We start from the raw sequence: 26260 nt of genomic DNA on the forward strand, positions 1-26260 counted from the left end.
CCCCCCTACTTGGTGGTCGGGGGCCGCCCCTTCATGCCGACTTTGTTTTGGCTGGCTTTTTGTTCTGCTTGGACTTGTTTCAAGACTGAGCTGGCTTCCAAGCACCCTTGGACTGATGCGCTTTCACGGCGGCTGCTGGCTTTGAGCCTTGTCCACACGAAAGGGACGAAAAGTAGATCCCTTAGGCTTAACCTTCTCATCCTGCGGTAGGAAAGCACCTTTGCCTCCCGTCACCGTGGATATGATAGAGTCCAAACCTGGACCGAACAGGATCTTGCCCTGAAAGGGAAGGGATAACAGTCTGGACTTAGAGGTCATGTCCGCAGACCACGACTTAAGCCACAGAGCCCTGCAGGCTAGCACAGAAAACCCTGAAACCTTAACATTTATGAGACAAAATTGGCATATTGGCATCACCAATAAAAGAATTAAGTACCCTCAAGGCCTTAAATCTCTCTTGTAATTGTCCTTCTTTGGGACAATGAACAGATTTGAATAAAACCCCAGAACCCGTTCCTGAAAAGGAACTGGCACAATTACCCCAGACAACTCCAGGTCTGAAACACTCTTCAGGAAAGCCTGAACTTTTTCTGGGTTCACTGAAATGCGCGAGAGAAAGAAACTTCTCACAGGCGGCCTTACTTTGAAACCTATTCTGTACCCCTGAGAGACAATGTTCTGAATCCAATGATTTTGGACTGAATTGATCCAAACATCCTTGAAAAATCTTAGTCTGCCCCCTACCGGCTGGGCTGGAATGAGGGCCGCACCTTCATGCGGACTTGGGGGCTGATTAGCATCCTTAAATTTACCCTTAGATTTTTTTTATCCTGAGGCAAAAAAGCTCCATTACCCCCAGTGATAGTTGAAATAATCAAATCCAACTGAGAACCAAATAATTTATTACCTTGGAAAGAGAGAGATAGCAACGTTGATTTAGAAGTCATATCAGCATTCCAAGATTTAAGCCATAAAGCTCTTATATATATATATCTAGACATATATCTAACATCAATTCTAATGATATCAAAAATGGCATCACAAATGAAATTATTAGCATGTTGAATTAACTTAACAATGCTATACACATGATGATCTGGTAATTGTTGCGCTAAGGTTTCCAACCAAAAAGTTGAAGCAGCTGTAACATCAGCTAAAGAAATAGCAGGCCTAAGAAGATAACCTGAACATAAATAAGCCTTCCTTAGATAAGATTTAAGTTTCCTATCTAAAGGATCTTTAAAAGAAGTACTATCTGCCGTAGGAATAGTAGTACTCATTGCAAGAGTAGAGATGGCCCCATCAACTTTGGGGATCTTTTCCCAAAACTCCAATCTATCAAACGGCAAAGGATACAATTTCTTAAACCTTTAAGGAGTAGTAAAAAGTACCCAGTCTATTCCATTCCCTAGAAATCACATCTGAAATAGCATCAGGAACTGGAAAAACCTCAGGAATAACTACATAAGGTTTAAAAACCAAATTTAAACGTTTATTAGTTTTAATATCAAGAGGACTAGTCTCCTCCATATCTAATGCAATCAACACCTCCTTTAATAAGGAACGAATATACTCCATTTTAAACAAATATGAAGATTTGTCAGTGTCAATATCTGATGCAGAATCTTCTGAACCATATAGATCCTCATCAGGAGATAGATAAATCAGAATGTTGTCGGTCATTTAAAAATCCATCAATTTTATGAGAAGTTTTAAAAGACCTTTTACGTTTATTAGAAGGCGGTATGACAGACAAAGCCTTCTAAATGGAATTAGAAACAAATTCTCTTACATTAACAGGAATATCCTGAGCATTAAAATGTTGAAGGACCAGCAACAGGTAATGGACTACTACTAATGCAAATATTGTCTACATGTAAAAGTTTGTCATGACAACTATCACAAATTACAGCCGGAGGAACAGTTACCACAAGTTTACAACAAATGCACTTAGCTTTGGTAGAACCGGCATCAGGCAGCAGGATTCCAGTAGTAGATTCTGAAACAGGGTCAGTTTGAGACATCTTGCAATATGTAAGAGAAAAAATAACATATAAAGCAAAATTATCAATTTCCTTATATGACAGTTTCAGGAATGGGAAAGAAATGCAAAACAAAATAAGCCTCTGGAAACCAGAAGCAAAAAGAAATGAAGTCTTAAATAATGTCAAAAAGTTTGGTACCAAGTATGACGCCCAACTGACAAAATATTTTTTGGTGCCAAGAACGTCTGCAACAAACACGAGCGTCATAGATGACGCAACTACGTGAAAAACTCGGCGCCAACTAAGACGCCGGACATGACGAAATTACGTCAAACGTAATTCTCGCGCCAAGAATCACGCAATAAATTATAGCATTTTGCGCTCCCGCGAGCCTAACAGCCCGCAATTTTGAAAAGAGAGTCAATTTGAAAACTTAAGGTAAGAATTTTTTTTTTTTATATATATATATATGCATTTCCCAAATATGAAACTGACAGTCTGCAAAAAGGAAATATACTGATAAACCTGAATCATGGCAAATATAAGTACAAACATATATTTAGAATTTTATATTTAAAGTGCCAAACCATAGCTGAGAGTGTCTTAAATAAAAGGAAACATACTTACCAAAAGACACTCATCTACATAAAGTAGATAGCCAAACCAGTACTGAAACGAAAATCAGCAGAGGTAATGGTATATAAGAGTATATCGTTGATCTGAAAAGGGAGGTAGGAGATGAATCACTACGACCGATAACAGAGAACCTATGAAATAGATCCCAGTTAGGATGACCATTGTATTCAATAGGTAATACTCCCTTCACATCCCTCTGTCATTCACTGCACTCAGAGGAACCGAGCTTCAAAAAAGCTGAGACTCGCATATCAACGTAGAAATCTAGCACAAACTTACTTCACCACCTCCATAGGAGGCAAAGTTTGTAAAACTGAATTGTGGGTGTGATGGGTGGTGTATTTATAGGCATTTTGCGGTTTGGGCAACTTTGCCCCTCCTGGTAGGATTGTATATCCCATACGTCACTAGCTCATGGACTCTTGCCAATTACATGAAAGAAAACTCCATTCCCCCGAGTGACAGTTGAAATTATTGAATCCAACTGAGAACCAAATAATTTATTACCTTGGAAAGAAAGAGATAGCAATCTGGACTTAGAAGTTATATCAGCATTCCAAGATTTAAGCCACAAAGCTCTTCTAGCTAAAATAACTAAAGACATAGATTTAACATCAATTTTGATGATAACAAAAAATGGCATCACAAATGAAATTATTAGCATGTTGAATCAAGTTAACAATGCTAGACAAATCATGATCCGATACTTGTTGCTCTAAAGTTTCCAACCAAAAAGTTGAAGCAGCTGCAACATCAGCCAAAGAAATTGCAGGCCTAAGAAGATGACCTGAATATAAATAAGCTTTCCTTAGATAAGATTCAAGTTTCCTATCTAAAGGATCTTTAAAAGAAGTACTATCTTACGTAGGAATAGTAGTACGTTTAGCAAGAGTAGAGATAGCCCCATCAACTTTGGGGATCTTTTCCCAAAACTCCAATCTAACTGCTGGCAAAGGATACAATTTTTTAAACCTTAAAGAAGGAATAAAAGAAGTACCAGGCCTATTCCATTCCTTAGAAATCATATCAGAAATAGCATCAGGAACTGGAAAAAACATCTGGAATAACCACAGGAGGTTTATAAACAGAATTTAAATGTTTACTAGTTTTAATATCAAGAGGACTAGTCTCCTCAATATCCAATATAATCAATACTTCTTTAACAAAGAATGAATGTACTCCATTTTAAATAAATAAGTAGATTTGTCAGTGTCAATATCTGAGGAAGGATCTTCTGAATCAGATAGATCCTCATTAGATGAGGATAATTCAGTATGTTGTTGGTCATTTGAAATTTCATCAACTATATAAGAAGTTTTAAAAGACCTTTACATTTATTAGAAGGCGGGATGGCAGGCAAAGCCTTCTGAATAGAATCAGCAATAAATTCTTATAAATTCACAGGTATATCTTGTACATTAGATGTTAAAAGAACAGCAACAGGCAATGTACTATTCCTGATGGACACATTCTCTGCATGTAAAAGTTTATCATGACAACTTATTACAAACCACAGCTGGAGATATAATCTCCACACGATTACAACAAATGTACTTAGCTTTGGTAGAACTGTTATTAGTCAGCAGGGTTCCAACAGTGATTTCTGAGACAGGATCAGATTGAGACATGTTGCAGTATGTAAAAGAAAAAACAACATATAAAGCAAAATTATCAATTTCCTTATATGGCAGTTTCAGGAATGGGGAAAAAAATGCAAACAGCATAGCCCTCTGATAGAGAAAAAAGGCAAGAGGCATATAGGAATGGGGTTTAAAATAATTAAAATATTTGGCGCCAAGTATGACGCACAAAGAAACAGAATTTTTTTTGCCGCTAACAACATCCGGAAATGACACACTCTCGTCATTGAAGACGGAACCTTGTGAAAGGACTTGGCGTCAAAGACGCCGGAAATTACGAATTTGCATCATCGAACGTAACTTTGCGCCAAAAAAATCTTGCGTCAAAAATGACGCAATATAGTTTGGCATTTCACGCCCTCGTGAGCCTAATTCTGCCCGCGAATTTAAAATGACAGTCAATTGAAAAAAGACTATACCCCAGGTAAGAAATAAATTGTCCTAAAAAATGCATTTTCCAGACATGAAACGAACAGTATGCAAAAGGAAATATACTGAAACCTGAATCATGACAAATTAAAGTACAATACATATATTTAGAACTTTATATAAATACATAAAGTGCCAAACCATAGCTGAGAGTGTCTTAAGTAAAGAAAACATACTTACCAAAAGACACCCATCCACATATAGCAGATAGCCAAACCAGTACTGAAATGGTTATCAGTAGAGGTAATGGAATATGAGAGTATATCGTCGATCTGAAAAGGAAGGTAGGAGATGAATCTCTATGACCGATAATAGAGAACCTATGAAATCGATCTCCCTTGAGGAAAACCATTGCATTCAATAGGTGATACTCCCTTCACATCCCTCTGACATTCACTGTACTCAGAGGAATCAAGCTTCAAAATGCTGAGAAGCGCATATAAACATAGAAATCTTAGCACAAACTTACTTCACCACCTCCATAGGAGGCAAAGTTTGTAAAACTGAATTGTGGGTGTGGTGAGGGGTGTATTTATAGGCATTTTGAGGTTTGGGAAACTTTGCCCCTCCTGGTAGGATTGTATATATCCCATACGTCACTAGCTCATGGACTCTTGCCAATTACATGAAAGAAAAGAAGAACCTAAACTTTCGCAATCATTCTTAATAATGTTAGCCATCTTAACAGGAACCGGGAAGGTCTGTGGTACCACCCTGTCCTCATACACCTTATCAAGCTTAGGAATCGAAGGTTCCCCCGGACGTTTTGGTTCCGGGACCTCGAGAGTAGCAAGCACTTGCTTCAGCAAAAAGCGCAAATTTTCCATCCTAAACCTGAAATCGGGCTCCTCTGCAGACAGAGCTTTAGATTACATGGATTCCGACCCAGAAGGAACGTCCTCCGAAGTGTCAGTCGTCCTTGTCAGCGGATAACCTTTCCAAAATATCCGTAGGGGTATATGACTCCTGGGCTGGATCACCACATTTTACCCTAAGCTTGCGCTTAGCAGAACGTGGTAAGGCACTGATCACCTTCGAGACCGCCGTTGGCAGTTGATCCGCAAAGACTGACAGCCAATGGATTTCCCCCGGAGAGATAGACATGCCCTGGGGCACTGCATGTGTACTCAGAGATGAATGTAGGGGACGCACCTCACGGGACGGGGAGCCCTCAGAGGTGGACGGCTCAGTAGTACTAGACATTCTCTTCTTTCTAGAAGCTGAGACCTTATCTAGGCAAGGGGAACATAGTTGAGCAGGCGGATCTACTGGAACCTCCTCACAATAAACACAGATACTAGACTTAGTTAAAGAGGGAGTACCCCCTCTAACGCGTCAGAGTCCTCCATAGCTTGCGGCTGTGATACGGACTAGCAGAAATATAAATAAAGGCACCTTTATAACCTCCAATGGCCGGGGCACTCACCACCTCCTAGGACCCGATTCACAGCCCAGTAGGAAGTAGTAGGCCACACCCGGTCAGCAGGAATGCCTCGCAGGACCGTCCCTGCAATAGGGAGAAAACGCGCCAAAACAGCCACGCAAATACTCCCGGAAGGAAACTAAAGTTCACCCATTGCCAGAGCCTCATCTCACACATATTACAGCAATGATACAATAAACAATATTATGTATAAACCTCCCTGTTCAATAATCCCCTTACTAGGGATGTTAACCCTTGATTCTATAAAGATAAAAGGCATCACACTGTGACCCTGTCTTCTGCGTTGTCATTATGTGTATAAAAATAAAAAGGATCTTACCGGAATCTACGCCGTGGAACAAGAACACGGCCTCTCAAGTGTGACAGTGTAGTAGCATCGCTCCTGACATGGACTTGAGTGTAGAAAGCAGGCAGCGAAACTCATCCACACCGATTGCTTATGGAGCTGTTAATATGAGTCGAGATGGTTTCGCAGAAAGACTCTCCCTGCATCTCCAGACTAACTTTCACCCAAGCTCTCACTGAGAGGCCTACTTAAAACTCTGGTACCATTTCGAAGAGTACTACCCTCCTTAAGAGACTACTCCGAATCTTCCGACACTTCTCTGCCAACCTCCTGTGACGAAAGGCAAAGAATAACTGGGGGATGAGGGAAGTGGGGGAGGTATTTAAGCCTTTGGCTGGGGTGTCTTTGCCTCCTCCTGGTGGCCAGGTTCTTATTACCACAAGTAATGAATGAAGCTGTGGACTCTCATCCCCTTTAGATGGAAAAGTATCTACCAGCTTATTGAAGGACCCCTTATGTTATTTAATAAAACCCACAAAATCTTATGTAAACTACTGTTTGACCTTCTGGTTATTATGTTACTGCGCTAAACAGCTCATGCCTACATTTTGAATGAAGGTAGAAATACCGTCCCTTGAGGAGTGAAAAAGTTATGTTATTTTTATCATTTATTTATCATTTATTTAGACAAGTATAATTACTCCTTAAAGCATTGACTAGACGAATATTATTCTATTAAGTTTATATGGGACGAATATACAGAATCCAGATGAAACCTACATGTTTTACTTATTATTTTGTGCTTTATTATACCAAAACGTGTAATGATGGCCACACTGTTAAATCCTGTACATCACTATTTGTTTTTGTATTGCTTTGTTCTTTAATAAAATGTAAAAAATAAAATGGGGAAAAAAAGAAAGAAAGGAAAAGAGAGCAGGAGAGAGATTCAAGAATTATGAATACGTCCTCCTAGTCTCTGGAAGGGTACACATATCCTCGTCCTGGGGCAGGTGCAGATATCGGGTGTATTGTTTGCATAATGTAGCTAATGTACTCTGGGAGGGTAAACATATCCTCGTCCTGGGGCCGGTGCAGATATCGGGTGTATTGTTTGCATAATGTAGCTAATGTACTCTGGGAGGGTAAACATATCCTCGCCCTGGGGCCGGTGCAGATATCGGGTGTATTGTTTGCATAGTGTAGTTAATGTACTCACGGTAATGAAAAAACATAATTTATGTAAGAACTTACCTGATAAATTCATTTGTTTCATATTAGCAAGAGTCCATGAGCTAGTGACGTATGGGATATACATTCCTACCAGGAGGGGCAAAGTTTCCCAAACCTCAAAATGCCTATAAATACACCCCACACCACACCCACAATTCAGTTTAACGAATAGCCAAGACGTGGGGTGATAAAAAAGTGCGAAAGCATATAAAATAAGGAATTGGAATAATTGTGCTTTATACAAAATCATAACCACCACAAAAAAAGGGCGGGCCTCATGGACTCTTGCTAATATGAAAGAAATGAATTTATCAGGTAAGTTCTTACATAAATTATGTTTTCTTTCATGTAATTAGCAAGAGTCCATGAGCTAGTGACGTATGGGATAATGATTACCCAAGATGTGGATCTTTCCACACAAGAGTCACTAGAGAGGGAGGGATAAAATAAAGACAGCCAATTCCTGCTGAAAATAATCCACACCCAAAATAAAGTTTAATGAAAAACATAAGCAGAAGATTCAAACTGAAACCGCTGCCTGAAGTACTTTTCTACCAAAAACTGCTTCAGAAGAAGAAAATACATCAAAATGGTAGAATTTAGTAAAAGTATGCAAAGAGGACCAAGTCGCTGCTTTGCAAATCTGATCAACCGAAGCTTCATTCCTAAACGCCCAGGAAGTAGAAACTGACCTAGTAGAATGAGCTGTAATCCTCTGAGGCGGAGTTTTACCCGACTCAACATAGGCAAGATGAATTAAAGATTTCAACCAAGATGCCAAAGAAATGGCAGAAGCTTTCTGGCCTTTTCTAGAACCGGAAAAGATAACAAATAGACTAGAAGTCTTATGGAAAGATTTAGTAGCTTCAACATAATATTTCAAAGCTCTAACAACATCCAAAGAATGCAACGATTTCTCCTTAGAATTCTTAGGATTAGGACATAATGAAGGAACCACAATTTCTCTACTAATGTTGTTGGAATTCACAACTTTAGGTAAAAATTCAAAAGAAGTTCGCAACACCGCCTTATCCTGATGAAAAATCAGAAAAGGAGACTCACAAGAAAGAGCAGATAATTCAGAAACTCTTCTGGCAGAAGAGATGGCCAAAAGGAACAAAACTTTCCAAGAAAGTAATTTAATGTCCAATGAATGCATAGGTTCAAACGGAGGAGCTTGAAGAGCCCCCAAATTGACTTAATGACAGGTTTTATACGAACCAAAGCTTGTACAAAACAATGAATATCAGGAAGAATAGCAATCTTCCTGTGAAAAAGAACAGAAAGAGCAGAGATTTGTCCTTTCAAGGAACTTGCGGACAAACCCTTATCTAAACCATCCTGAAGAAACTGTAAAATTCTCGGTATTCTAAAAGAATGCCAAGAAAAATGATGAGAAAGACACCAAGAAATATAAGTCTTCCAGACTCTATATCTCTCTAGATACAGATTTACGAGCCTGTAACATAGTATTAATCACAGAGTCAGAGAAACCTCTTTGACGAAGAATCAAGCGTTCAATCTCCATACCTTTAAATTTAAGGATTTCAGATCCTGATGGAAAAAAGGACCTTGAGACAGAAGGTCTGGTCTTAACGGAAGAGTCCACGGTTGGCAAGAGGCCATCCGGACAAGATCCGCATACCAAAACCTGTGAGGCCATGCCGGAGCTACCAGCAGAACAAACGAGCATTCCTTCAGAATCTTGGAGATTACTCTTGGAAGAAGAACTAGAGGCGGAAAAATATAGGCAGGATGATACTTCCAAGGAAGTGATAATGCATCCACTGCCTCCGCCTGAGGATCCCGGGATCTGGACAGATACCTGGGAAGTTTCTTGTTTAGATGAGACGCCATCAGATCTATTTCTGGAAGTTCCCACATTTGAACAATCTGAAGAAATACCTCTGGGTGAAGAGACCATTCGCCCGGATGCAACGTTTGGCGACTGAGATAATCCGCTTCCCAATTGTCTATACCTGGGATATGAACCGCAGAGATTAGACAGGAGCTGGATTCCGCCCAAACCAAAATTCGAGATACTTTTTTCATAGCCAGAGGACTGTGAGTCCCTCCTTGATGAATAATGTATGCCACAGTTGTGACATTGTCTGTCTGAAAACAAATGAACGATTCTCTCTTCAGAAGAGGCCAAAAAGAGCTCTGAAAATTGCACGGAGTTCCAAAATATTGATCGGTAATCTCACCTCCTGAGATTCCCAAACTCCTTGTGCCGTCAGAGATCCCCACACAGCTCCCCAACCCGTGAGACTTGCATCTGTTGAAATTACAGTCCAGGTCGGAAGCACAAAAGAAGCCCCCTGAATTAAACGATGGTGATCTGTCCACCACGTTAGAGAGTGTCGAACAATCGGTTTTAAAGATATTAATTGAGATATCTTTGTGTAATCCTTGCACCATTGATTCAGCATACAGAGCTGAAGAGGTCGCATGTGAAAACGAGCAAAAGGGGATCGCGTCCGATGCAGCAGTCATAAGACCTAGAATTTCCATGCATAAGGCTACCGAAGGGAATGATTGTGACTGAAGGTTTCGACAAGCTGCAATCAATTTTAGACGTCTCTTGTCTGTTAAAGACAGAGTCATGGACACTGAATCTATCTGGAAACCCAGAAAGGTTACCCTTGTCTGAGGAATCAATGAACTTTTTGGTAAATTGATCCTCCAACCATGATCTTGAAGAAACAACACAAGTCGATTCGTATGAGATTCTGCTAAATGTAAAGACTGAGCAAGTACCAAGATATCGTCCAAATAAGGAAATACCACAATACCCTGTTCTCTGATTACAGACAGAAGGGCACCGAGAACCTTTGTAAAAATTCTTGGAGCTGTAGCTAGGCCAAACGGCAGAGCCACAAACTGGTAATGCTTGTCCAGAAAAGAGAATCTCAGAAACTGACAATGATCTGGATGAATCGGAATATGCAGATATGCATCCTGTAAATCTATTGTGGACATATAATTCCCTTGCTGAACAAAAGGCAAGATAGTCCTTACAGTTACCATCTTGAACGTTGGTATCCTTACATAACGATTCAATATTTTTAGATCCAGAACTGGTCTGAAGGAATTCTCCTTCTTTGGTACAATGAAGAGATTTGAATAAAACCCCATCCCCTGTTCCGGAACTGGAACTGGCATAATTACTCCAGCCAACTCTAGATCTGAAACACAACTCAGAAATGCTTGAGCTTTCACTGGATTTACTGGGACACGGGAAAGAAAAAATCTCTTTGCAGGAGGTCTCATCTTGAAACCAATTCTGTACCCTTCTGAAACAATGTTCTGAATCCAAAGATTGTGAACAGAATTGATCCAAATTTCTTTGAAAAAACGTAATCTGCCCCCTACCAGCTGAGCTGGAATGAGGGCCGCACCTTCATGTGGACTTAGAAGCAGGCTTTGCCTTTCTAGCAGGCTTGGATTTATTCCAGACTGGAGATGGTTTCCAAACTGAAACTGCTCCTGAGGATGAAGGATCAGGCTTTTGTTCTTTGTTGAAACGAAAGGAACGAAAACGATTATTAGCCCTGTTTTTACCTTTAGATTTTTTATCCTGTGGTAAAAAAGTTCCTTTCCCACCAGTAACAGTTGAGATAATAGAATCCAACTGAGAACCAAATAATTTGTTACCCTGGAAAGAAATGGAAAGTAGAGTTGATTTAGAAGCCATATCAGCATTCCAAGTCTTTAGCTATTTTAGCTAGAAGAGCTTTATGGCTTGAGACATAAACCTGACATCAACTCTAATAATATCAAAAATGGCATCACAAATAAAATTATTAGCATGCTGAAGAAGAAGAATAATATCATGAGAATCATGATTTGTTACTTGTTGCGCTAAAGTTTCCAACCAAAAAGTTGAAGCTGCAGCAACATCAGCCAATGATATAGCAGGTCTAAGAAGGATTACCTGAACACAGATAAGCTTTTCTTAGAAAGGATTCAATTTTCCTATCTAAAGGATCTTTAAACGAAGTACCATCTGACGTAGGAATAGTAGTACGTTTAGCAAGGGTAGAAATAGCCCCATCAACTTTAGGGATTTTGTCCCAAAATTCTAACCTGTCAGACGGTACAGGATATAATTGCTTAAAACGTTTAGAAGGAGTAAATGAATTACCCAATTTATCCCATTCTTTGGAAATTACTGCAGAAATAGCATTAGGAACAGGAAAAACTTCTGGAATAACCACAGGAGATTTAAATACCTTATCTAAACGTTTAGAATTAGTATCAAGAGGACCAGAATCCTCTATTTCTAAAGCAATTAGTACTTCTTTAAGTAAAGAACGAATAAATTCCATTTTAAATAAATATGAAGATTTATCAGCATCAATCTCTGAGACAGAATCCTCTGAACCAGAAGAGTCATCAGAATCAGAATGATGATGTTCATTTAAAAATTCATCTGTAGGGAGAGAAGTTTTAAAAGATTTTTTACGTTTACTAGAAGGAGAAATAACAGACATAGCCTTCTTAATGGATTCAGAAACAAAATCTCTTATGTTATCAGGAACATTTTGCACCTTAGATGTTGAAGGAACTGCAACAGACAATGGTACTTTACTAAAGGAAATATTATCTGCATTAACAAGTTTGTCATGACAATTAATACAAACAACAGCCGGAGGAATAGCTACCAGAAGTTTACAGCAGATACACTTAGCTTTGGTAGATCCAGCACTAGACAGCGATTTTCCTGTAGTATCTTCTGACTCAGATGCAACGTGAGACATCTTGCAATATGTAAGAGAAAAAACAACATATAAAGCAAAATTGATCAAATTCCTTAAATGACAGTTTCAGGAATGGGAAAAAATGCCAAAGAACAAGCTTCTAGCAACCAGAAGCAATGAAAAATGAGACTAAAATAATGTGGAGACAAAAGCGATGCCCATATTTTTAGCGCCAAATCAGACGCCCACATTATTTGGCGCCTAAATGCTTTTGGCGCCAAAAATGACGCCACATCCGGAACGCCGACATTTTTGGAGCAAAATAACGTCAAAAAATGACGCAACTTCCGGCGACACGTATGACGCCGGAAACGGAAAAGAATTTTTGCGCCAAAAAAGTCTGCGCCAAGAATGACGCAATAAAATGAAGCATTTTCAGCCCCCGCGAGCCTAACAGCCCACAGGGAAAAAAGAGTCAAATTTTTGAAGGTAAGAAAAAATGATTAAATCAAATGCATTATCCCAAATATGAAACTGACTGTCTGAAAAATAAGGAAAGTTGAACATTCTGAGTCAAGGCAAATAAATGTTTGAATACATATATTTAGAACTTTATAAACAAAGTGCCCAACCATAGCTTAGAGTGTCACAGAAAATAAGATTTACTTACCCCAGGACACTCATCTACATGTTTGTAGAAAGCCAAACCAGTACTGAAACGAGAATCAGCAGAGGTAATGGTATATATAAGAGTATATCGTCGATCTGAAAAGGGAGGTAAGAGATGAATCTCTACGACCGATAACAGAGAACCTATGAAATAGACCCCGTAGAAGGAGATCACTGCATTCAAATAGGCAATACTCTCCTCACATCCCTCTGACATTCACTGCACGCTGAGAGGAAAACCGGGCTCCAACTTGCTGCGGAGCGCATATCAACGTAGAATCTAGCACAAACTTACTTCACCACCTCCATCGGAGGCAAAGTTTGTAAAACTGAATTGTGGGTGTGGTGAGGGGTGTATTTATAGGCATTTTGAGGTTTGGGAAACTTTGCCCCTCCTGGTAGGAATGTATATCCCATACGTCACTAGCTCATGGACTCTTGCTAATTACATGAAAGAAATGTGACAATATGCTTTCATTGTCGTATATTTCATCACCATTACAAGTCATTGAACTGTGTCATGTATACATGTATACACACACACACATATGTATATATATACACATATACACATACACATATACACAAAATTAATTTTTTTAGCACACCTTACAAAAAGTTTAAATACACATCTGGGAGTGCTGCCAATATGACCCAGTAATTACACAAACAAAGAAGTATCAGTGCACATCCATTTTCCAAAGCACAACATATTTTTTACTGCTGCAAATACATCAAGAGACAACTATTCTTTTTTTAAATAATATTGGGAACTTAGTCACACAATATGGCCATATTCTGCTTAGCCAGTCACCACTTTCAAGGTGCCCCAATTCGACTGGTCCTACTCTACAGTCCTTTTGCCACAGAGGGCTGAAACATTCCTGCTTTTACTCTTCATAATAGAATGAGACTCCCTGGCTTTTTATTCACAACTCTATAACACTGTTATGAGCACACCTGAACTTGGGTGGGGTGCTTAAACCAATGGGAGATGGTCAGTCTCCCTGGTAATTTTAAATACAACAATGTTATAGAGTTGTGAATAAAAAGCCAGGGAGTCTCATTCTATTATGAAGAGTAAAAGCAGGAATGTTTCAGCCCTCTGTGGCAAAAGGACTGTAGAGTAGGACCAGTCGAATTGGGGCACCTTGAAAGTGTTGACTGGCTAAGCAGAATATGGCCATATTGTGTGACTAAGTTCCCAATATTATTTAAAAAAGAATAGTTGTCTCTTGATGTATTTGCAGGCAATTTTTAGCAGCAGTAAAAAATATGTTGTGCTTTGGAAAATGGATGTGCGCTGATACTTCTTTGTTTGTGTAATTACTGGGTCATATTGGCAGCACTCCCAGATGTGGATTTAAACTTTTTGTAAGGTGTGCTAAAAAACCAAAATTTTGTATTTGTATTTAAAATTACCAGGGAGACTGACCATCTCCCATTGGTTTAAGCACCCCACCCAAGTTCAGGTGTGCTCATAACAGTGTTATAGAGTTGTGAATAAAAAGCCAGGGAGTCTCATTCTATTATGAAGAGTAAAAGCAGGAATGTTTCAGCCCTCTGTGGCAAAAGGACTGTAGAGTAGGACCAGTCGAATTGGGGCACCTTGAAAGTGGTGACTGGCTAAGCAGAATATGGCCATATTGTGTGACTAAGTTCCCAATATTATTTAAAAAAGAATAGTTGTCTCTTGATGTATTTGCAGCAGTAAAAAATATGTTGTGCTTTGGAAAATGGATGTGCGCTGATACCTCTTTGTATATGTGTATATATATATATATATATATATATATATATATATACATACACATACATATACACACACACTTTTAAATTTTTACAGGATTACATTTCACAGAGTATGCGCGCATCTCGTAGCGGCAGCAAGATCCAACACAACTTCCTTGTTAGAATCTGCTCCCTCTGAGTGCGCATTTTGCCGATTGACAATCGCATTCCACACATTCCTAATCAACATATGTGGAATGCAATTACGTCATACAGACCATGCGCACTCAGAGGGAGCAGATTCTGACAAACGAGCAGAATCTGACAGAACACTGGTGCAGATATCAGGTGTTTTGTTTGCATAGTGTAGTTAATGTACTCTGGAAGGGTACACATCTGCACCGGCCCCAGGGCGAGGATATATCAAAGTGTTTTGTTTGCATAGTGTAGTTAATGTACTCTGGAAGGGTACACATATCCTCCCCCTGGGGCAGGTGCAGATATCAGGTGTTTTGTTTGCATAGTGTAGCTAAGGTACTCTGGAAGGGTACACATATCCTCACCATGGGGCAGGTGCAGATATCAGGTGTGTTTATATAGTGTAGTTAATGTACTCTAGAAGGATACACATATCCTCGCCCTGGGGCAGATATCAGGTGTTTTGTTTACATAGTGTAGTTTATGTACTCTGGAAGGGTACACATAAATATAATAATAATGATAATAATGCCAATGTCACCTTTCTTGGTCTCGCTGGCCTTTTTCTTCTGCAAGAACTTAGCCATAGGGTCACCCTCCCTCTCCTGCTCCCGCAGCATCTTGTCCAGGTCAGCATCATCAATGTATCGTGCGAGAGGCTTCTGTATCTCTTTGGCTGCATGCTCCAAGTTCTGACGTTGTTGCTCTTTCTGAGCGAGCCTGCATGAGAGGTGACCACCCAGCATCAGTACCATGACATAGCCTCCCAGACTTCTGACTCTCTTCCGTCTCCCCATTTCCCATTCACTCACCCTCGACCCCACTGAGCATACTGTTCATCCTTCTGCTCTTGAGCTGCCTGTTTCTGACGTTGTTCCTCACGTTCCAACTTCAGATCTCTACGTTTCCCGCTCTTATCCCGGAAAACTGTCTGTGCATTTTTTGAATCATCTAGAAGATATAGATTTGTGATGTAATAGATAATGCAGCCAGAGTCACACATTGAGCCAGGACACAGAGTCACACATTGAGCCAGGACACAGAGTCACACATTGAGCCAGGACACAGAGTCACACATTGAGCCAGGACACAGAGTCACACATTGAGCCAGGACACAGAGTCACACATTGAGCCAGGACACAGAGTCACACATTGAGCCAGGACACAGAGTCACACATTGAGCCAGGACACAGAGTCACACATTGAGCCAGGACACAGAGTCACACATTGAGCCAGGACACAGAGTCACACATTGAGCCAGGACACAGAGTCACACATTGAGCCAGGACACAGAGTCACACATTGAGCCAGGACACAGAGTCACACATTGAGCCAGGACACAGAGTCACACATTGAGCCAGGACACAGAGTCACACATTGAGCCAGGACACAGAGTCACACATTGAGCCAGGACACAGAGTCACACATTGAGCCAGGACACAGAGTCACACATTGAGCCAGGACACAGAGTCACAGCGCAAGGGGCGGGCTCGCGCACACACAGCACAAAGCACACACACACACAGGGCGCGCACACAAACACAGCACCAGGTTACAGCAGTGTTTGCTCAGTACACAGAATTCAGAAGCAGAGCATCGTTCCTCTCGAAGTCCTTTAGCTACTCACCTTCCAAATGTTTGTTGTCTCTCTGTAGTATTTTCTGCTCCTTTTTTTCCTCCCTCAGAACCTCTGCAGACACCAGCCCTGCGCGACCTCCTGACAGCATCTGAACACAGCAAAGCAAAATCTTTACTTTTCAGATTTCAGTAATATTAGACTTAGGCATGGTTAGTGCACTTCAGTAATATGGCCCAGGTGTATTCTGGGTATACATATCGCCATTCTTTGATGCAGGAGATGGATTGTATAATATCTGTTCACACTGACCTTATTGTCTGATCTCTAGCTTGTTGAGTATAATGCACCAGCTCACCGATTTGTATATAAGAACAGGGATGTTACGTACGAAATCTATAGAGAAGGGAGCTAGGAAATGGTGTATGTTTTTATAGGGTACGCCTATAAATGTACATTATAGGGTACGTTTATAGTGTATGTTTATAGAGTACGCTTTTAGGGCTAGATTTATCAAAGGCTAGGCGAACTCTGTATGTGCTTTTCCTGTAACTGCGTCCCAGCTCGCCTCCGGAAAAGCGCACATGTGCGCCTGAATTTATCCTAAAAATAGAGGTAAACTTTGTGCAGGCGAGCTGGGGCGTAATAATGATAAATTTCGCCTGTCGGAAACAGCATTTACTCTATTTATTTATCACAGTACATCCCTATAAATATTTACGCCGCCATGTTTTGATTATTAAAAAAGTGTTTTAAAGTTAATATTTAGCTTATATTTAGATTATATAATGTTTCTGTGATGCTTTTGATATATCTTGATAATTTAAGATGGCAAAAAAACAATTTATGCTTACCTGATAAATTTATTTCTCTTGTAGTGTGTTCAGTCCACGGGTCATCCATTGCTTATGGGATATATTCTCCTTCCCAACAGGAAGTTGCAAGAGGATCACCCAAGCAGAGCTGCTATATAGCTCCTCCCCTCACATGTCATATCCAGTCATTCAACCGAAACAAGACGAGAAAGGAGAAACTATAAGGTGCAGTGGTGACTGGAGTTATAATTTTAAAAAATTTAGAACCTGCCTTAAAAAGACAGGGCGGGCCGTGGACTGAACACACTACAAGAGAAATAAATTTATCAGGTAAGCATAAATTATGTTTTCTCTTGTTAAGTGTGTTCAGTCCACGGGTCATCCATTACTTATGGGATACCAATACCAAAGCTAAGTACACGGATGATGGGAGGGACAAGGCAGGAACATTAAACAGAAGGAACCACTGCCTGTAGAACCTTTCTCCCAAAACCAGCCTCCGAAGAAGCGAAAAGTGTCAAATTTGTAAAATTTGGAAAAAGTATGAAGTGAAGACCAAGTTGCAGCCTTGCAAATCTGTTCAACAGAGGCCTCATTCTTAAAGGCCCAGGTGGAAGCCACAGCTCTAGTGGAATGAGCTGTAATTCTTTCAGGAGGCTGCTGTCCAGCAGGCTCATAGGCTAAACGTATTATGCTACGAAGCCAAAAAGAGAGAGAGGTAGCCGAAGCCTTTTGACCTCTCCTCTGTCCAGAGTAAACGACAAACAGAGAAGAAGTTTGTCTAAAATCTTTAGTTGCCTGTAAGTAGAACTTCAGAGCACGGACCACGTTCCTTCTTTGAAGAAGGATTAGGACATAATGATGGAACAACAATCTAGATATTCCTGTTAGAAACAACCTTAGGCAAAAACCCAGGTTTAGTACGCAGTACTACCTTGTCTGAATGAAAGATCAGATAAGGAGAATCACAATGTAAGGCAGATAACTCAGAGACTCTTCGAGCCGAGGAAATAGCCATCAAAAACAAAACTTTCCAAGATAAAAGCTTAATATCAATGGAATGAAGGGGTTCAAACGGAACACCCTGAAGAACTTTAAGAACCAAGTTTAAGCTCGACGGAGGAGCAACAGCTTTAAACACAGGCTTAATTCTAGCCAAAGCCTGACAAAAGGCCTGGACATCTGGATTCTCTGCCAGACGTTTGTGTAAAAGAATAGACAGAGCTGAAATCTGTCCCTTTAGCGAACTAGCGGATAAACCCTTTTCTAAACCTTCTTGTAGAAAAGCTAATATCCTAGGAATCCTAACCTTACTCCATGAGTAACTCTTGGATTCGCACCAATATAAATATTTACGCCAAATCTTATGGTAAATGTATTAATGTATCAATAACCGAATCCGAAAACCCACGCTTTGATAGAATCAAGCGTTCAATTTCCAGGCAGTCAGCCTCAGAGAAATTAGGTTTGGATGGTTGAAAGGACCCTGAATTAGAAGGTCCTGCCTCAGAGGAAGAGACCATGGTGGACAGGACGACATGTCCACTAGGTCTGCATACCAGGTCCTGCGTGGCCATGCAGGCGCTATCAGAATTACCGATGCCCTCTCCTGTTTGATCCTGGCAATCAGCCGAGGTAGCAACGGAAATGGTGGAAACACATAAGCTATGTTGAAAACCCAAGGGGCTGCTAATGCATCTACCAGCACCGCTCCCGGGTCCCTGGACCTGGATCCGTAACAAGGAAGCTTCGCGTTCTGGCGAGATGCCATGAGATCCAGATCCGGTTCGCCCCAACGACGAATCCGTTGAGCAAATACCTCCGGGTGAAGTTCCCACTCTCCCGGATGAAAAGTCTGGCGACTTAGGAAATCCGCCTCCCAGTTCTCTACGCCTGGGATGTAAATCGCTGACAGGTGGCAAGAGTGAGACTCTGCCCAGCGAAATATCTTCGAGACTTCCAACATCGCTAGGGAACTCCTGGTTCCCCCTTGATGATTGATGTAAGCCACAGTCGTGATATTGTCCGACTGAAATCTGATGAACCTCAGTTTTGCTAACTGAGGCCAAGCTAGAAGAGCATTGAATATTGCTCTTAATTCTAGAATGTTTATTGGAAGGAGTTTCTCCTCCTGAGTCCACGATCCCTGAGCCTTCAGGGAATTCCAGACTGCTCCCCAGCCTAGAAGGCTGGCATCCGTTGTTACAATCATCCAATCTGGTCTGCGAAAGGTCATTCCTTTGGACAGATGAACCGGTGACAACCACCAGAGAAGAGAATCTCTGGTCTTCTGGTCCAGAATTAGCAAAGGCGACAGATCTGAGTAATCCCCGTTCCATTGACTGAGCATGCATAGTTGCAGCGGTGTGAGATGCAGGCGCGCAAATGGCACTATGTCCATTGCCGCGACCATTAAGCCGATTACCTCCATGCACTGAGCTACTGATGGGCTTGGAACGGAATGAAGGACACGGCAAGCATTGAGAATCTTTGATAACCTGGACTCCGTCAGGTAAATCTTCATCTCTACAGAATCTATAAGAGTCCCTAGAAAAGGAACCCTTGTGAGTGGTAACAGAGAACTCTTTTCCACGTTCACTTTCCACCCATGCGACCTCAGAAATGCTAGAACTATCTCTGTATGAGACTTTGCATTCTGAAAACTTGACTCTTGTATCAGAATGTCGTCTAGGTACGGAGCCACCGCTATGCCTCGTGGTCTTAGTACCGCCAGAAGTGAGCCCAGAACCTTCGTAAAAATTCTCGGGGCCGTGGCTAACCCGAAGGGAAGAGCCACAAACTGGTAATGCCTGTCTAGAAAGGCAAACCTTAGGTACCGATAATGATCTTTTTGAATCGGTATATGAAGGTAAGCATCCTTTAAGTCCACCGTGGTCATATATTGACCCTCTTGGATCATGGGTAGGATGGTTCGAATGGTTTCCATCTTGAACGATGGTACCCTTAGGAATTTGTTTAAGATCTTTAAGTCCAAGATTGGTCTGAAGGTTCCCTCTTTTTTGGGAACCACAAATAGATTGGAGTAAAATCCTTGTCCCTGTTCCGATCGCGGAACTGAGTGGATCACTCCCATGATTAAGAGGTCTTGTACACATTGTAGAAATGCCTCTCTCTTTACTAGGTTTGTCGATAACCTCGAAAGATGGAACCTCCCTTGTGGAGGAGAGGTTTTGAAATCCAGAAGGTATCCCTGAGATATAATCTTTAACGTCCAGGGATCCTGCACATCTCTTGCCCAAGCCTGGGCAAAGAGAGAAAGTCTGCCCCCCACTAAATCCGTCTCCGGATAGGGTGCCCTGTCTTCATGCTGTCTTAGGGGCGGGAGTAGGCTTTCTGGCCTGCTTGCCCTTGTTCCATGACTGGTTGCCTTTCCAACCCTGTCTGTAACGAGCAGTAGTTCCTTCCTGTTTTGGAGCGGAGGAAGTCGATGCTGCTCCTGCCTTGAAGTTACGAAAGGCACGAAAATTAGACTGTTTGGCCTTTGGTTTGGCCCTGTCCTGAGGAAGGGCGTGGCCCTTACCTCCCGTAATGTCAGCAATAATTTCCTTCAAGCCGGGCCCGAATAAGGTCTGCCCTTTGAAAGGAATGTTAAGTAGCTTAGACTTGGAAGTTACATCCGCTGACCAGGATTTAAGCCAGAGCGCTCTGCGCGCCTGTATGGCGAATCCGGAATTTTTAGCCGTAAGTTTGGTTAGATGTACTACGGCATCTGAAACAAATGCATTAGCTTGCTTAAGGGTTCTAACTTTGCTCAAAGCCTCATCCAACGGCTCTGTGCGAATCGCCTCTTCCAGAGACTCAAACCAGAATGCCGCTGCAGCCGTGACAGGCGCAATGCATGCAAGAGGCTGCAATATAAAACCCTGTTGAACAAACATTTTCTTAAGGTAACCCTCTAATTTTTTATCCATTGGATCTGAGAAAGCACAGCTATCCTCCACCGGGATAGTGGTATGCTTGGCTAACGTAGAAACTGCTCCCTCCACCTTAGGGACCGTCTGCCATAAGTCTCGTGTGGTGGCGTATATAGGGAACATTTTTCTAAATATCGGGGGAGGGGAAAAAGGCACACCGGGTCTATTCCACTCCTTACTAATAATTTCTGTAAGTCTTTTTGGTATAGGAAAAACGTCAGTACACACTGGTACCGCATAGTATCTATCCAACCTACACAATTTCTCTGGAATTGCCACCGTGTCGCAATCATTCAGAGCCGCTAATACCTCCCCTAGTAACACACGGAGGTTCTCAAGCTTAAATTTAAAATTTGAAATTTCTGAATCCGGTCTCCCCGGATCAGAACGAAGCTCACCGTCCTCATGTTCTGCAAATTGTGACGCAGTATCAGACATGGCTCTTGTGTCATCAGCGCGCTCTGTCCTTAACCCAGAGCTATCGCGTTTGCCCCTTAATTCGGGCATATTATATAATACTTCTTTCATAACATTAGCCATATCATGTAAAGTGATTTGTAAGGGCCTAGATGTACTTGGCGTCTCAATCCTACGCATCTCCCGAGCGGGAGACGCAGGTACTGACACGTGAGGAGAGTTAGGCGGCATAACTTCCCCATCGTTGTCTGGTGATAGTTTCTTTATCGGTACAGATTGACTTTTAAACAGACTTAGCAATGAAACTAGCAAGCTTGGAAATCACTTTCAATAAGTTTACAAGCAATATAAAAAACGCTGCAGCGCTTCAAAAATACAGATATAATTAAACAATTCTTAACAAGAAGTGTATTATTAGCAGAGGATTGCACCCATTAGCAAAAGGATGATTAACCCCTCAATACCCAAAACGGATAAAACATATCAATTAAGATTTAACGCTTTTAATCACAGTCACCACACTGTCACAGATCTGCTGTGACTGATTACCTCCCTCACAAATTAATTTTGCAGACCCCTGAGCTCTCTAGAGACGTCCTGGATCAAGGAGGAAGAAGCAGGAAGACACTGCAAGAATTTTAACTGCGCAACAAGGCGCTAAAACAAGGTCCCTCCCACTCCTATCACAACAGTGGGAGCCCTGATATAACGGTTTCCATGCAGAAAAATATGTTAGCCATGTGGAAAAAAATCATGCCCAAAGCGATTTATCACCAAAGTACCTCACAAAAACAAATAACATGCCAGTAAACGTTTTATTAAAAAACAACATTTTCCAATGTCATGCAAAGCTATCACTAAGCCTGCTACCAGTCGCTACCACTGCAGATAAGGCTTAAGTATTATTTCAGTTTTAACAGTATTTTCTCAGTCAAATTCTAGTCCCTAGAAAATAACTCGACTGCGCATACATTTATCAGCCTGATACCAGTTGCCACTACTGCATTTAAGGCTGTACTTACATCATACGGTAACAGCAGTATTTTCTTAGTCAATTCCATTCCCAGAAAATAAAGTACTGCACATACCTCATTTGCGGAGGACCCCGCATGCTATTCCCAGTTTCTGAAGTTACCCCACTCCTCAGAATGTCGAGAACAGCCAGTGGATCTTAGTTACGCCTGCTAAGATCATAGAAAAAAAACACAGGCAGTTTCTTCTTCCAAATACTGCCTGAGATAGAAAAACAGCACACTCCGGTGCCATTTAAAATAACAAACTTTTGTTAGTTAAGTAAAAACTCCAGCTCCTCTCGCGACCTCCTTCTTTGTTGAGGGTTGCAAGAGAATGACTGGGTATGACATGTGAGGGGAGGAGCTATATAGCAGCTCTGCTTGGGTGATCCTCTTGCAACTTCCTGTTGGGAAGGAGAATATATCCCATAAGTAATGGATGACCCGTGGACTGAACACACTTAACAAGAGAAATAAATATATTAAAATATCGATCTATATATATATATATAAATATAACTGTTGGTACCCATATGCGCCAGTGGAAGAGCAAATTTCTGGCAATAACAGTCTTTTCTTGGCGCTGAGCCTTTGAAAAATTAGTTAAAAGACGAAAGTACTGCAACACAAGATGTAAAAGCATTTATTATAATGGTGTTCGCCTCAGTCTGCATGGCGAAATATACAACACGCAATTGAAGCCGAAATTGCAGTTCCCTATTGGCGCAAAGCAATGATAAATAAGAAACTAGGCGTATTTGTAGGCCGGGCTGTTAAATTACGCCTATTACTAATGTAAATTGCAGGACTGGGGAGCGCGCCTGTGCGCCTAGGCGAATGCACGCTGAGTGCAAAGAAGTTTCTTTCAGATTTGAGCAATTATAGGTGCAGAGTGCTTTGATGAATAGGACAATCAGTTTGTATGAGCTGTTTTGGACAGAATTAAAGGAGAATGGCTTTGATAAATCTAGCCCTTAGTGTATGTTTATATAGAGTCCACTTATAGTGTATGTTTAGAGAGTACGCTTATAGGAGGTTAATTTATAAAGCTATGGCAGACAGGGGCATATATGTGCGCCCCTATCCACCGCAGCTCGCCTCTAGCGGGCTGAATTCCACTGCCAGAATTCAACATTGCACAAATATGCAATTTTACGCTCTTCTGCAACCCCACCCCCTGCCCACGCGCGGGCAGTAACTGTCAATCTCCCCAGTCGGACAAGAGCAGAAATTGGTTAGGAAAGCAGCGGTCTGATGACCGATGCTTCATAAATACGGACTGCAGACATAGGGGACGAAGGCTGGCAAAGCCTTTGATAAATCAACCCCATACTGTACGTTTATAGGGTATGCTTATAGAGTACGCAAGTCTAACAAGATACTGTGCAACAAGATACCCTGCAGATGTGATGACTTTGCGCAGAGCTGCAGGTCACCATCTGTCTCACACTTTCTATTTACTCCCCACACTCTCTGTAGTTCTGTCCCCCACTGACCCCTCGGTGCCGCACCATCAGGAAGTTCATCTGAATAAGTAGGACACAGCCCAGCAGGTGAGAATCCTGTGCATACGTTATTATCTCTGCTAGATCAGACCCCCCTTTCCTCCTTTGTCTCACTTCCCCTACTTTCTCTACTCTCCCACTTGCCTCAATCTTTCTACTGCTCATCTCACTTGCTTGCTTTTTCTATCTTTACTTCAGTGACCCACAAAGTGACAATTCCCCCTTATTTTACCCTAGACAATCAGCAAGTGGGGCAACTTAATCGCGAATGGGAGACAGTCCACAATTAGGGGTTATTTCCTAGTCACCCCCTAAGTAAAGAAGCAGCAATTGTAAGAAAAAAAATCAAATTAATAAAACATAATTATGAGGTATTTGAATAAATATCAATAGCACAACTATAAAATACTGCACATCCATACACGCAAGCATGCACACCTATACATACATGCACACATAAATGCGCACATATACATACGTGCACATCCATACGCGCACACCTATACATACGAGCACATCCATACACGTGCACACCTATACTTGCACGCGCACATACATACACATCTATACATACGTGCACAGCCATACACCCAGACAGAAACACATGCGCACACCTATACATACATGCACACACATACATTCGCACAATATAAATACATGCACACACCTATATACACATGCGCACACCTATACACCCGCACATCCATGCACATAGACATATATACATGCAGTCACGTTGTATTGTTTAATGTTAATGCCCATCACCTATTATCGTTAGTGCAGTAGCATGACTTACAGAGCTCCTTCCTGTTCTCCCAGAGGAAACATCTTCAGGGTGCCTCATTCTTCCATTTTTGCCCCGAGGAGGAGACAGGTCAGAGTCAGAGCCCCTCCTCTGGTCACGCCGTGGGGGAGACAGGTCCGAATCAGAGCCCCGCCTCTGGGCACACCGTGGGGGAGATAGATCCGAATCAGAGCCCCGCCTCTGGGCACACCGTGGGGGAGACAGGTCCGAATCAGAGCCCCTGCTCTGGCCATGGCGAGGTGAGGAAGTGCCAGACATTTGCCCTAAGAATATTTATTTAAAAAAAATATTAATAAAAAGTCTAAAATGTAGCCCCCCTTTACAAGTGCTTTGCTGTAAATAAAACTATGTACTGAGGTGCTAGCAAATTACTAACACAAACTGACCCTTATTACAGAACAACCATCACAGATCTAAAAAGGATCAATTTATTAAGCAGTGTGCGCCATCAGACATGCACGGTGCACCTATAGTTTAAAAGGGACTTTGTACTCAAAAACTTTCTATTACGCATATGAAATTGCAGCAATTACACATATTAAATCTATATTTTGTCATAAACAAATGGTTAAAAAGACAAATGCTTATCTGCAGGAACACCCTTTTAAATAAGAAATGGTGAAAAAAAAGAAGGCGCCACAATAGTGCAAAATCAGTGTTTCAGGATACAAACACACGCAGATAACATCATACTCACAGAGTATCAGGCACTTGAGAAGTGCTACAATCTCCTGCTGGACCTTTAATATCTGTCCAGATAGCTACCCCCTCGGCACACAACTGGGTCAGCTGGAAAACTTTCACAGGCTCCAAAAGGCACTGGTCCTCACTATCGTTGTCTTGTGTGTTGCTCTTATGGAAAAAATAAGCTTGTCTGCTATGAGCCCAATACGTGATCAATCACTATATCAAAGTGGATACTGGAAGTAGTTATAAAGGGTAAAATAGTTGTGATAAAAAAAAAAAAAAGTCTTAGTTAAAACACAGACTTTAATAAAATCAACATGTAGATCACAACACTTTTCTTGGTCGTTAATGACCGTTTCATGAGGTGTATACATTACAAATAGAAAACACGACATATAAATCCTACTTGTCGTCTAGTAAAACTAAGTGCGCATGCGCAAAGGTTTACTATCGGAAATGTACTGTCATTCATTACATGGGGCAAATCGATTAAATTAAGCTCTACCATTGCAAAGTGAGATGAACATTACAAACCCACTCCATAGAGATACTA

General features: G+C 41.3%; 1 protein-coding gene across 1 annotated transcript in view; it reads right to left on the reverse strand.

Moving 5' to 3' along the window:
* Positions 1–26260, reverse strand: part of BUD13 (BUD13 homolog) — a 138026-nt gene that overhangs the window by 21144 nt on the left and 90622 nt on the right. The window contains exons 6-9 of the mRNA XM_053691378.1: positions 25012–25283; positions 16582–16681; positions 15767–15905; positions 15496–15674 (exon numbers count right to left, since the gene is read on the reverse strand). Coding sequence (XP_053547353.1) covers positions 15496–15674; positions 15767–15905; positions 16582–16681; positions 25012–25283 — 690 coding nt within the window. The remainder of the gene's footprint in view (positions 1–15495; positions 15675–15766; positions 15906–16581; positions 16682–25011; positions 25284–26260) is intronic.

The sequence above is a fragment of the Bombina bombina genome, chromosome 8, assembly GCF_027579735.1.
Source record: "Bombina bombina isolate aBomBom1 chromosome 8, aBomBom1.pri, whole genome shotgun sequence".
Lineage (NCBI taxonomy): Eukaryota > Metazoa > Chordata > Amphibia > Anura > Bombinatoridae > Bombina > Bombina bombina.